This window comes from Bufo gargarizans, chromosome 3 (genome assembly GCF_014858855.1).
Source record: "Bufo gargarizans isolate SCDJY-AF-19 chromosome 3, ASM1485885v1, whole genome shotgun sequence".
NCBI lineage: Eukaryota > Metazoa > Chordata > Amphibia > Anura > Bufonidae > Bufo > Bufo gargarizans.
The window spans coordinates 207,911,998-207,926,703 of NC_058082.1; the positions used below are offsets into that span (position 1 = coordinate 207,911,998).

At 40.2% G+C, this 14,706-nt stretch overlaps 1 protein-coding gene across 1 annotated transcript in view; it reads right to left on the reverse strand.

Moving 5' to 3' along the window:
- Positions 1-2,255: 2,255 nt before the first annotated feature.
- LOC122933373 (F-box only protein 36-like) overlaps positions 2,256-14,706 on the reverse strand; it is a 64,797-nt gene continuing 52,346 nt past the window's right edge. The window contains exon 4 of the mRNA XM_044288334.1: positions 2,256-2,632. Within this exon, the coding sequence (XP_044144269.1) occupies positions 2,468-2,632 (165 nt within the window). The 3' untranslated portion in view covers positions 2,256-2,467. The remainder of the gene's footprint in view (positions 2,633-14,706) is intronic.

Genomic DNA, 14,706 nt, shown 5'->3' on the forward strand with positions numbered 1-14,706 from the left:
TCTGACCTGTTAGAAAGGTACATAATTTAAACTGTAGTGAATGTAATCTTCTTACCAGTCACTGTATTTGTGAGTTATCCTCTTTCTTCTGATCCTCAGCTGTGTCATGTGACCAGTACTCTGACTTTTCAAATAACACAGCATCTTATGTGTGGACAGAAAGCCCGTTTCTATATGTATTCCTATGGAAGCCTCAATGTCTGTCTCAGGAATGAATATAGAAGTTGCTGTCCGGTGTCAGTTGGAGATCAGAATGTTGGTCACTGGTAAGAAGATTGCTTTCACTGCAGTTTACATTATGTACCTTTCTAACAGGTCAAAGAAAACATTTTTTTGTGGGAATGCTTCTTTAACCCCTTCACATGCTGTGGTCAATTGTGACCATGTCATCTGAGGTATTGTTCCCCTGGAGGTCTGCACTCCTGAGGCTGAACGTGCTGAGATCAAGGTTGCTATGCCAGTGTTGGCCCTTTAGAAGACTACGGTAAATCATTGCGGTCTATGAAGAAGCAATTAGATGATCACATGTTAGAGTCCCCTAGGGAAAAAATAAGTGGAAAAAAGTTTTTTAAACTACAAAAATAAAAATTCAAATCAGCCCCTTTCTCTGTATTTAAAACAAATAATAATAAAAATATAAATTATTGTCCTTGTATAAAAAGTGATCAAAAAGGCACATACATTCCAAAATTGTATCAATAAAAATGACAAATTGCCCCTCAAAAAATGAGCGCAAACTACAATATCAAGTCCAGTTTTTACTGTGTCCAGCTCGGTAAGGCTGAGTTCACATTTCAGTTATTTGGTCAGTTATTTCCTTCAGTTATTGGGAGCCAAAACCAGTAGTAAAGCCAACCCAGAGATAAGGTATCATGTAAAGCTTTCCTTCTGTTCTTTATTCTTGACCGGCAGCTGGTTTGGGCTCACAATAACTGATGGAAATAACTGAAGTGTGAATTCAGCCTAAATGTGCCAAGGTGGACACACACGCTCAGCATTGATTCTCTGCTCCAATGGCATTTATCTAAGGACAACAAAAAATTCTTATCATGATTGAAGTTAAACTAAGATAAAAGACTTTGGAGTAGAAATGTAGAATTTATGAAATCTGTGAGAAATCCATTAATAATTTTACCTGCAGTGAGGGGCTAGCCAGAGGAACACAGAGGAGTTTAGATGCATGGGGTAAAGTAAATTTTTTATTAGACTCAGAATACAATAAGACTCAAGTATTATACTAATGTTATACCTTAACACATGCATAACAAAAATACGGTAAGTAGCTCAATCACGGAACCTGTCACCTCTACTATGCTATCCTCGTTGAGGGCAGCATAGTATACTGACAGACCTGCTGCATTCAGTGGGCTGTCACTTCTGGGCTAGTATTCAGTACTTTTACAGTACTGAAAGGGCAAACCGCACAAATCATGCCAGCGTTAAGAGCCATGACTAGCAGGATTCATGTTACGCATAAGAAAGAAACCTGCCAGTCATGGGTAGAAGGTGGGGAATGCTAACCCAGAATGGACAGTCCCTGAAATCACTGGGTCTGTCACAATACAATGCTGCCCTGAGTGAGGGCAGCATAGTAAAGGTGACAGTTTGCCTTTAAATCTATATGGGTGACATTTGATTATTTAACAGAATTTAGGATCTATTGAAATATCTAGAATATCATTTGCTGTTTTACGCAATTTTCTGTGTGTTTTTAATTTTCTGCACTTTAGAATCATTTCCTGATGCTTCATGGAAACAGCCAACAAAATGCTGTTGACAAATCTGTATTCATATAATTTGTATTTATTTGGCTCTTTAATTGCTGTGAATGGACTGCTCTGCATTGCGTCCCATCCATTAATACATGAATTTTCAATGAAAAAAAAATAAGCTATTCAGTATAAGGCCTCATGCACACGACCGTGCTGTTTTTTGCGGTCCGCAAACCGCGTATCCGCAAAAAACAGAAGGCGCCCGTGTTGCCTTCCGCAATTTGCGGAACGGAACGGGCGCCGGCAATATAAATGCCTATTCTTGTCCGCAAATCGCGGACAAGAATAGGACATGTTATATTTCTTTTGCGGTGCCGCGGAACGGAGCCACGGATGCGGACAGCACACGGAGTGCTGTCCGCATCTTTTGCGGCTCCATTGAAATGAATGGGTCAGCATCCGAGCGGGTCGGATGCGGACCCAAACAACGGCCGTGTGCATGAGGCCTAAAATGATGGTTTATATATATATATATATATATATATATATATATTGACAGAGCAGCAAGAAAGCTTTGATTAAACATTTACCAAATGTTAGACAACGGTGAAGAAAGGAATAACAGGAAGGGCACAGAACTGCTTCCATGTGAGAAATGTCGAGGCAGCTTGTACAGAGCCTGTACAGATTACTATCCATGTCCACTGCCGAAAATTGGTAAATTCCAGTTAATACAAGCCATGTCTTGCATTTTACTAAAATAAGGTGTTTCTTCTTCTTCGCATCCACACTGGACCTTGCACCTTCTGACTGAGCTGTCTCGTCTTCGTAGAAACAGAATTGTTATTCTTGTTAACAGCATTAACACATATTTCTGTTCTTGGTTTCATTTTTTCCCAAAATTCTTCACTGCTGCAAAACTGTAAAGAATATGCAACACTCCATATAAATGGTTGTGACAGTATACATTACACAATGTGTGAAAATCAGTTCTTTGAATGTGTTTGTGGTGTTGTGTGTTATAATTTACCTGAACAATTGTGGCCTATATATTCCATTAGTCAATAGTCCATGTTTACACTGCCCATATCTTTGTACAAACTTGTACGCTTACACAGGCTGCCAAGACCTGGACCAGATTTCTCACACTTTTGTCTGACTCCAAACAAACTATTGTTTGTCTTTCTTTGAGATAGAATTCAAAACAATGCTCCACCTTTCCTGTTAAAACTGCAGCCTTTAAAACAATTCAGGAAAAAAGTGTAAAAATCGTAGTTGCTCCAAAATTGTTCCACTTTTTAGACAGATTCTAGGCCCAGACACTTTAGTAGATCTGGGCCAATGTATTAGACATACAAAGAAGGAGTATGCATGGTAGTATTTTTTTTTAATCACATTTATAACCGTTTTAAACCATCTACTTTTCTACTAAAATATTGCTTGGGATTTTTTCAGACAACTGCAAATGGGGGCCCTCCCCTGAACTGGTTGCAAGGATCCCCCTGCCAGGAATCCCCTCCAATCAGCTGATTGAGGTTTTTAAGAGAAAAGAAAGCATACATTTAGCAAAATATATGTGTTATGGAGGTACACAAATACTGATGAAAAAAATGCTTAATATTCAAACAATGAAAGTTTTTTTTAAGAGGCTTAGAAATCACCTACAACAGAAATGTATTAACAGCTAGAAATCATTGATAAAAAGCCTGGTTGAAGCATTTTTTGTTTTTAGCGCTAGTTAAAATATTATACTGTATTTAAAAGGGGTTCTGAACCCAGACATAACCTGTTCTTGACCGCTCCAGCCCCTTTGAGATGAGCATCTCGGGTTTAGCTCTGAACCCAGACAACCCTTTAAATAAAAGTTACATTTAAATAGGAATTATACTTTCAACAATTGTTGCACACAAGTGAATATAAAACTGTAATATATCACAGAGAACAACGCCTCTTTTTACACTTATAAACTATACCCCTTCCCCCCCCCCCCCTCCCCAATCTAATTAAAGAGGACCTTTCACCTTGAAAAACATTGTGAACGAAGTATGCTGCCATGGAGAGCGGCGCCCGGGGATCTCACTGCACTTACTATTATCCCCGGGCGCCACTCCGTTCTCCCGTTATGCCCTCCGGTATGTTCACTCTCTAAGTTATAGTAGGCGGAGACTGCCCTTGTCCTGTGGGCGTCTCCTTCTCCTAGGCTGCAGCGCTGGCCAATCGCAGCGCACAGCTCACAGCCTGGGAGAAAAAAACCTCTCAGGCTGTGAGCTGTGCGCTGCGATTGGCCAGCGCTGCAGCCTAGGAGAAGGAGACGCCCACAGGACAAGGGCAGACACCACCTACTATAACTTACAGAGCAAAGGTACCGGAGGGCATAACGGGAGAACGGAGCGGCGCCCAGGGATAATAGTAAGTGCAGTGAGATCCCCGGGCGCCGCTCTCCATGGCAGCATACTTCGTTCACAATGTTTTTCAAGGTGAAAGGTCCTCTTTAATCACCTTCAATTAACAGCTAAAAAACATCTTAAGAGATGAGCTAGGGAAGGAGGAGGAGTGAGAGCTGGAGGGAGACAGAGACACAGCCACACATAGAGACTCTGCTGCAGCATCTGGTAACTTTTCTGTCTCACCCCAGTACCTGATTCACAGCTATCTGATCAGTACTGCAGTATGATGCTTCTGAGGGTGTGCTGAATATAGATTGAACAGCAAGATCTCCTGTGTGTGTGCTGTTTATGTATCATAGCAGCTTGTCTCCACCTACTGGAGCTGAGCTCAGGCTAAACATACAATTAGATATGGAGCCAAGAGAGGAAACCAGTGTTAAATGCAGAACACAACTCAAATAATAGTCAGAAATAGAATTATTTCTCATTTACACACACAACAGCTTATTCTGAAAAGTCACCTTAAACGATAGGTACTCTTTAAGTCTTGCTTTCCTTTTATCCTACCACTCATTTATCTTGGTGATCTTATTGGCCCTTCTAAAGATCTTTTCTACTGTTCAACAATATAACATGAGCATTCTTTTTAAAGACCATTTATTGTTAATTATTTTCTGATTGTCTTTACTTTTTTCTTTTGTACAAGGTTATGTTTGAACAAAACTGGAAACAAAAACAGACAAATCCCTACAATAAAGATTATTGTATAAAACTGTATGAACTGGCCAAATGGGCAGCAAAATGGCAGATGAGTGTGTTAAACATTTTCAGCAAAAATACATTTTATACCCTAAAAAGACCACAATTAAGTGAGTCTATAATGGAAAGGGATTTGGAATTTGGTACATTATAGCATGCAAGGCCAGTCTACTGTATCAAAAGCCAACAAGATATTATCCTGTATTAGGAAAGGAATAGCCTGTAGTGAAGAAAATATCATTTTACCCCTTTATAAAAAGCACTGATGTGACCACATCTTGACTATGCAGTCCAGTTTTGACCACCAGTCCACTAAAGAGATATCAGGGATTTACAGATACAGAGTACAATAACCAACCAAATAATTCCAAAACTAAACTTACCGGTATTTGCTATAAAGTAATGAAGGCTGGGGAGGGGGGGGGGGATATATTTATAAAAATACGTAAATTGTCCCAGTTAAATGAAGGGCAGTTTTCTTCACAAAATTCAAAAGCGTAACTGTCTGAACCATAAAGTTATGGAACATGGTCCCACAGAAACTGGTCATGGCTGAAAATGTAAATAACTTTAAAGATTTCAGAGTAAAAACTTATCCCCATGCCAGTACATTGTATAATATAATTATATTCTCAGTTGTTTCTCCTGCACTGTTCTTAGCGCTGAACTTCCCGTCCTCCTCTAGTTTTTTTTATATACAAGACTGCAGTGGTGACATTGAGATCACTGCAGCTTATCACTGTCCTCAGACCTTAGCTGTATACAGCACAACACTCTTTAACCCCTTAGTGACCTAGCCTGTTTGGGCCTTAACCCTTTTATGACCAAGGGTCATTGATGCCCCAGTGTCCAGGTCAAAATTTACAAATCTGACATGCGTCACTTTATGTGGTAATAGCTTTGGAACACTTTTACTTATCCACGCCATTCTGAGATTGTTTTCTCGTGACACATTGTACTTCATGATAGTCATATATTTGAATCAATATATTTCACATTTATTTATGAAAAAATCCCAAATTTACCAAAAATTTGGAAAAATTCTAAATTTTCCAAATTTCTATTTCTCTGCTTCTAAAACAGAAAGTGATACCTAATAAAATATTTATTACTTAACATTCCCCATATGTCTACTTTATGTTGGCATCATTTTGGAAATGTAATTTTATTATTTTAGGACGTTACAAGGCTTAGAAGTTTAGAAGCAATTCTTACAATTTTTACGAAAATTTCCAAAACCCACTTTTTAAGGACCAGTTCAGGTCTGAAGTCACTTTGTGGGGCTTACATAGTGGAAAGCCCCATAAATGACCCCATTGTAGAAACTACACCCCTCAAGTTACTCAAAACTGATTTTACAAACTTTGTTAACCCTTTAGGCGTTCCACAAGAATTAAAGGAAAATGGAGATTACATTTCTAAATTTCACTTTTTTGGCAGATTTTCCATTTTATAATTTTTTTTTCTTTAACACATTGAGAGTTAACAGCCAAACAAAACTCAATATTTATTACCCTGATTCCGCGGTTTACATAAACACCTCACATGTGGTCGTAAACTGCTGTACGGGCACACGGCAGGGCGCAGAAGGAAAGGAATGCCATACGGTTTTTGGAAGGCAGATTGTGCTGGATGGGTTTTCTGAACGCCATATGTTTTTTATTTTTCTGCCGATCGTCTTGTGCAGGGGCTCGTTTTTTGCAGAAAGAGTTGAGGTTTTTATTGGTACCATTTTTGGGTACATAGGATTTTTTGATCATTCATTATTACACTTTATGGGCAAGGTGACCCAAAAATTGGCTGTTTTGGAACAGTTTTCATTTATTTATTTTTACAGCGTTCATCTGAGGAGTTAGGTCATGTGATAGTTTTATAGAGAAGATCGTTATGGACGTGGCAATACCTAATATGTATACTTTTTCTTATTTATTTAAGTTTTACACAATAATAGCATTTCTGAAACCAAAAAAATGATGTTTTAGTGTCTCTATAGTCTGAGAGCCATAGCTTTTTTATTTTTTGGGCGATTGTCTTAAATAGGGTATCATTTTTTGCGGGACGAGGTGACTGATTGGTACTATTTTGGGGGTCATAAGCCTTTTTGATCGCTTGCTGTTGCACTTTTTGTGATGTAAGGTGACAAAAATCTTTTATTTTATTTTTATGGTGTTTATCGGACGGGGTCTATCATGTGATATATTTATAGAGACGGTCGTTACGGACGCGGTGACACCTAATATGTGTATTTTATTTTTTCATTTTTTTATAGGAAAAGGCAATTTCTTTTTTTAATTTTAATTTTAATTTATTTATTTATTTTTCATTTTATTATTTTCACATTTTTTTTATCAGTTCCCTCTTGGATCTTGAAGATCCAGTGGGGCTGATAGTTGTACTATACTTTGCAATGCTCTTGCATTCCAAAGTATAATACTTCCAGATGTCCTGTAGGTGGCAGCACTGGACGCCTTTGCCATGGCAACCGGACGCTTTGGCAAAGCTCGGGTGCTGCAATCACAGCGCTGCAGCCCTGGTGGTTGAGAGAGGGAGCTCCCTCCCTCTGTTAACCGCATGGATGCCGCAACCGTGGCATCTATGGGGTTACAGGAGAGTGTCAGCATAGAGCTGACACTCTCTGCTGATGGCGGCGGCTCAGTAATGGAGCCGCCGCCATCGCACACAGCAGGGGGATCGGGGGCAGCGCTGGAAAGGGGGGGGGGATCGGGGGGTACGGCCAATATTGAGGGAGGCTGGGGCAGGAGGGGCGGCTACAAAATGACTGCATGGGGCAGGGAGGGAGCGGACCGCATCAGGGCAGCTAGGAGATGAGCTGCAGGCGGACACAAGGGGGGGCACAGCCACAGATCGGGGGCACAGATCTGCACAGACTAACCAATCGGATCGATTGCTGGCAAGGGGCCACTCTGATTGGTCCCTTGCCGGCATTACTGCATTACTGCACTGTATGCTGTCCGTGACAGCATACAGGGCAGGGGCAGAAGCTTTAATCCAAGCACTTTGCAGCGCTTGGATTAAAGAGCTGCCAGAACGTTTATATACGTGGTAGCTGCACGGGGCATGTGCAGCTATCACGTATATATACAGATTGCGGTCGGGAAGGGGTTAATGACCTAGCCAGATTTTGGAAATCTGACGTGTCACTTTAGCAGAGAAAAACTTCGTAAAGATTTTGCACATAAAAGTAATTCTGACATTGTTTTCTCGTCACATATTGTACTTTACTTAGGTGGTAAAATTTGTCTTATAAAATATGCGTATCTTTATTAAAAAATATAAAAATCTATGAAAATATGTAAAAATTAGCATATTTTCCTATTTTCAACTGCAATATTTCACATAAATACTATTTAATATTTTTATCAGAAATATATTTCCACATCTTTATTTTGGTTGCACTTACAAAAGACTTTTTATTTTATTTAGGAGACTTACCATTTTAACATAAATGTGAAAAAATTTGAAGTACATATTTTTCCTGCAACAAGCCAGAGGCTTATAAGTGTCATAATAATAGAACGCCCCCAAAAGTGACCCCATTTTGAAAACTAGACCACTATTCATCTGTGGGTGTAATGAGTTTTTTTTACCTCCTAGTCTTTTAAAGAAATTATAATGCTAATAAGGTGAAAAGAAATGAAATTTTCATTTTCTACACAAAAGTGTCAATTTAAAGACAGTTTTTTCTTACAAAGCACATGAAAATGAAGAAGTAAACCCCAAAATGTATAACCCCATTTCTCCTGTCTTTAGAAATACCCGCATTGTGGCCCTTTACTTATGTCTTGACAAATGGCAGGGCCCAAACATAAAGGAGCACCCAGTGGCTTTCAGAACACAAAATTTGCTTGAAAATGTTTTAGGCCCCATTGCACGCTTGTAATGGCGTTGAGCTGCCAAAACAATAGAAAGCCCCCATAAATGATACCATTTTGAAAACTAGACCCCCTAAGGTATTCATCTAGGGGTGTAGTGAGCTTTTAGACCCCTAGTTTTTTGTAGAAATTAATGCTAAGTAGGCGAAAAAAATAGTATTTTTAATTTTTTACACAAAAGTGTCAATTTAAAGACAGATTTCTATCTACAGAGCACATGAAAATGAAGAAGTACACCCCAAAATGTTTCACCCCATTTCTCCTGTCTACAGAAATACCCCCACTGTGGCCCTAATCTTATGTCTTGACAAACGGCAGGGCCCAAACACAAAGGAACACCCAGTGGCTTTCAGATAATAAACTGAAAATAGTTCAGTCCCCATTGCACACTTGTAATGGCGTTGATCTGCGAAAATTATAGAAACACCCATAAATGAACCCATTTTGAAAATTAGACCTCCAAAGGTATTCATCTAGGGGTGTAGTAAGCATGTTGAGTGCAAAATTATTATAGGATGAAATAATGAGTATATATGGTTTTATTCAAATTGTTAATAAAATTTTCTCAGGAAATTGGAGAAAAAATATTTTTAGATGGGTAACCCTGTCTAAGAAATCCACCACATTCTTATCTTTGTGGCGCGTACAATGAGAAGTGAAACTGTGCACTTATAAGGGAGGCAGATTTCTAAAAAGGCATTTGCCTGTACATATGTCTAGCCAAAACGTAAAAAAAAAAGGAAAAAAACTGAACTGTAGTGAAAGGCAACAAGTCCAAGAAAACGTAGCAAAATGTCTCCAACTATGTTGCAAATTCCAGTTTGTTCACAAGGTACAAGAACACCGATAGGGCTATAATGACAAGATGGCATTCAAGGATAGTGACTGGTCGTACAACGTCTCTTTAGCGCCATCAATCCCTATATGAGAGACAAATGTGCTAAGTGACGCGGTGCACCATAACAGGCCTCTGCCCGGCAAGGTAGCAACCGCTAAGCAAACAATCAACCAGTCACTTACAGACAGGCTCGGACTGGCCCACAGGGGTACAGGTGAATAACCCGGTGGGCACCTGAGCAAGGTGGGCCCCTAGTCTCCCACCCCCTGCACAAGTGACACATAACACAGTAGACTTATTACACTACTTACATATATTCCATGTAAAGCACCTCAACCGGCCTATGTTCATATAAAAAACGTGATAGATTATTAAAGAAACTCCCCAGTTTATTATTATAGACACAATCAGAGCTGAGATGACTTCTAGGTATAGAGGGAAGCTGCCAGTGTCTTCTACCAAGGACCTACCTTCTTAAAGTAGCTGCAGGGACCCCATATTCCATCAATCTTGCTGCTGTGTGAGCAGGTAATATTTTAATGTATCTGTACGGTGGGCCCTGTGGGGATTCGCTCTGGTAGTTAGCATAAGCGGGCGCAGTACAGAGGAAAAATACAAGTTCATAATTCAAACTTCAGTGTTTATTCACACATGGTGCCAAAAACAAAACGTCACTTTTGCAGTGTTGGTGTTACTTCACAACCAATGTGTTACTTCACACCCAATATAACAGAAAGTCACCTTGGTGGCAGTTCTGCCTCAGAAAGTCCAAATACAGGCTTTAGGCAGCCTGTTCCCCTGACACACGGGTCTCAGCTTTCCAGCCCAGCACAGGCCTCAGATCCCAGAATTTAAGGATAGCCAGGTGCTGCCAAAATAAGGACCGGCACTTAAAATCCGGTTCGGTGATTTACCTCACCTGGCTGTAAATCAGCCCAGCAGCACATTCTGGGAGGAAAATACCTGTTTTCCCAGACCAAACCTCTCACTGTGTCACAGCCCCCAAAAATGCGTTTTACTGGTGGGCCCTAGGCACCCAAGTCTGACACTGCCTACAGAATATATAAAAGGACAGTGTCCAGAACCATCTGTAGGAGCAGTAATCGATCACTAATTCCCAAAATTATGTCAATATTTCTCGACGTGTTGTGGGGTGTCTACAAAAAAAAAAGTCTTAAAAAAAGCCCGTAGTGTACTGGTGAGGAACAACTCAATCACAAGAGATCCTCCAAATAAAAAAATATCATGCCAATATCATGATACAGTAATGTGAATGGAAGTAACAGCTTTGTGTGGCAGGACATGAAATTAGGAAAATTTAAAAAAACTAATCAGAAAAGGTAACATTTGTTCCAATATCTGAAAAATCTTTGTTTTAGCTCCACAACCCATCTCAAAAGGATCCCTCCCTCCCTGGAAAGCCCACAAACTAAACAGAAAATGAGAATAAATTGACTTCCCGAAAAGACCCCCCATCCACCCTTTTTGGTATGAATTAAAATGAATAATTAGCAACCGTATGGTACGTCTCAAAATAGGGGTAATTGCAGAGGCCTGGTTGTGATGGGCAACTGGGTCAGTAAATTCGGCTGTCCCTCCTCTTTCCATGTTTGCTACACACCCCGCATGGTTTCTGAGGATATGTCTTGCTGGTAGTGGCAGGGACGGGGAGAGGGAAGTAGCGTTCTGAAAGTCTTCAAACATCCTCAGATTCAAAGGCTTGCCCAGGTGCGGGGGACTCAAACAGGAGACTCTCAACCACCTCAAGTTTAGGGTTCCTTGGGCCTTTTTAACCCCATAGGGACACAGCCTTATTTCACCTTAAGGACAAGGCCATTTTTTGCAAATCTGACCACTGTCACTTTAAGTGGTGATAACTTTAAAACGCTTTGACTTATTAGGCCGTTCTGAGATCGTTTTTTCGTCACATATTGTACTTCATGACACTGGTAAAATGAAGTCAAAATGTTTTTTTTTCTTGCACAAAATAATACCTAATTTACCAAAAATTTTGAAAAATTTGCAAATTTCAAAGTTTCAGTTTCTCTACTTCTGTAATACCCCTAAAAATTGTGATGACTTTACATTCCCCATATGTCTACTTCATGTTTGAATTATTTTGGGAATGATATTTTATTTTTTGGGGATGTTACAAGGCTTAGAAGTTTAGAAGCAAATCTTGAAATTTTTCAGAAATCCAATTTTTAGGGACCACACTACAGGTCTGAAGTCACTTTGCAAGGCTTACATAATAGAAACCACCCAAAAATGACCCCATTCTATAAACTACACCCCTCAAGGTATTCAAAACTGATTTTACAAACTTCGTTAACCCTTTAGGTGTTGCACACGAGTTATTGGCAAATGGGGATGAAATTTGAGAATTTCATTTTTTTGCCTAATTTTCCATTTTAACCCATTTTTCCACTAACAAAGCAAGGGTTAACAGCCAACCAAGACTGTATCTTTATTGCCCTGACTCTGCCGTTTACAGAAACACCCCATATGTGGCCGTAAACTACTGTACGGCCACACAGCGGGGCGTAGAGTGAAAAGTGCGTCGTATTGTTTTTGGAAGCCAGATTTTGCTGGACTGTTTTTTTGACACCATGTCCCATTTGAAGCCCCCTGATGCACCCCTAGAGTAGAAACTCCATAAAAGTGACCCCATCTAAGAAACTACACCCCTCAAGGTATTCAAAACTGATTTTACATACGTTGTTAACCCTTTAGGTGTTGCACAAGATTTAATGGAAAATAGAGATACAATTTCCAAATTTCACTTTTTTGGCAGATTTTCCATTTTAATATTTTTTTTCCAGTTACAAAGCAAGGGTTAACAGACAAACAAAACTCATTATTTATGGCCCTAATTCTGTAGTTTACAGAAACACCCCATATGTGGTCGTAAACTGCTGTACGGGCACATGGCAGGGTGCAGAAGGAAAGGAATGCCATACGGTTTTTGGAAGGCAGATTTTGCTGGACTGTTTGTTTTTTACACCATGTTCCATTTGAAGCCCCCCTGATGCACCCCTAGAGTAGAAACTCCAAAAAAGTGACCCCATTTTAGAAACTACGGGATAGGGTGGCAGTTTTGTTGGTACTAGTTTAGGGTACATATGATTTTTGGTTGCTGTATATTACACTTTTTGTGCGGCAAGGTAACAAGAAATACCTTTTTGGCACATTTTTTTTTTTGTTATTTACAACATTCATCTGACAGGTTAGATCATGTGGTAATTTTATAGAGCAGGTTGTCACGGACGCGGCGATACCTAATATGTATACAATTTTTTTATTTATGTAAGTTTTACACAATGATTTCATTTTTAAAACAAAAAAAGTTTAGTGTCTCCATAGTCTAAGAGCCATAGTTTTTTCAGTTTTTGGGCGATTATCTTAAGTAGGGTCTCATTTTTTGCAGGATGAGATGACGGTTTGATTGGCACTATTTTGGGGTACATATGACTTTTTGATCGCTTGCTATTACACTTTTTGTGACGTAAGATGACAAAAAATTGCTTTTTTTACACAGTTTTTATTTAAATTTTTTTACGGTGGTCATCTGAGGGGTTAGGTCATGTGATATTTTTATAGAACCGGTTGATACGGACGCGGCAATACCTAATATGTATACTTTTTTAATTTATATAAGTTTTACACAATGATTTCATTTTTGAAACCAAAAAAATGATGTTTTAGTGTTTCCATAGTCTAAGAGCCATAGTTTTTTCAGTTTTTGGGCGATTATCTTAAGTAGGGTCTCATTTTTTGCGGGATGAGATGACGGTTTGATTGTTACAATTTTGGCGTACATGCGACTTTTTTGATCACTTTTATTACCTTTTTTTGGGAAGTAAGGTGGGCCAAATTTCTATTTCATCATAGTTTTTAATTTTTTATTTTTATGGCGTTCACCGTTTGGGTAAAGTAACATGACTGTTTTATAGATCAGGTCGTTACGGACGCAGCGATACCAAACATGTGTAGGGAATTTTATTTTTTTCATTTTTAATCAGTGATAAATGTGTTTTTTGATTTTTACCTTTTTTTTTACTTTTTTTTTACCCAGACCCACTTGGTTCTTGAAGATCCAGTGGGTCTGATGTCTGTATAATACAGTACAGTACAATATATAGTACTGTACTGTATTTACTTACACTGAACAGATCTATGTCTTTAGCATAGATCTGTTCAGCACCATGGACAGCAGGACGCCTGAGAAGGCGTCCTGTTGCCATGGGAACCTTCCCCGTCTGCCACAACTTCGCAGATGGGGAAGGGTGAGGACGGGGCTTCGGGGGGCTGCCTCCCTCTCCATCGGGGGGCTGCAAAGGCACAGCAGCCCCCCGATCGGAGAGGGAGGGAGCTCCCTGCGCTGTTAACCTTTTCCATACAGCGGTCCGTACGGACCGCTGTATGGAAAGGGTTAAACAGCTGACATCGCATCAACGATGTCAGATGTTTATACCAGGGTGCCAGCAATGTGCTGGCACCCTGGTATACCCACTAGACGCCAACGATTATTCAAGGGGAGGCGGGCGGGGGATCGCGATCCCGCCTGCCGCACCGCCCGCCTCCCGCACCGCCCGCAACCCTCCCCCTGCACCACCCGCCCACATAATATCATTCAGGGGTGCAGGGGGAGGAAAAACATATATATTTTGGACATTATAAAGTTTCTGATCCCCGCGGTCCCTGATCAGAAACGGCAAAAAGCGCATCAAACCACAGATCTGAATTGACCTGCGGTTTGTTGCGATCGCCGACATGGGGGGGTCACGGGACCCCCCCGCGCATTTAGCCTAGGTGCCTGCTCAATGATTTGAGCAGGCACCTTGTGCCGATCACTGCCAGCCGGGCGGCAGTGATCGGAACAACACATGACGTACCGGTACGTCATGTGTCCTGAAGAGGTTAAATAAAACAAAACTATTATAGGTAGCAATCTGAATGAGGTAGATTGCTACCTTTTTTTAACAGACCCTGTTTTTTCGCTTCACCAGGTAGGGTTGAAGCGCCTGGTCCGAGATGTCTACACCTCCCATAAATTTATTGTATTCTGTCACACAGACCGGTTTGTGCTTGTCAGCAGTAGCCCCCCCTCTCCCTAA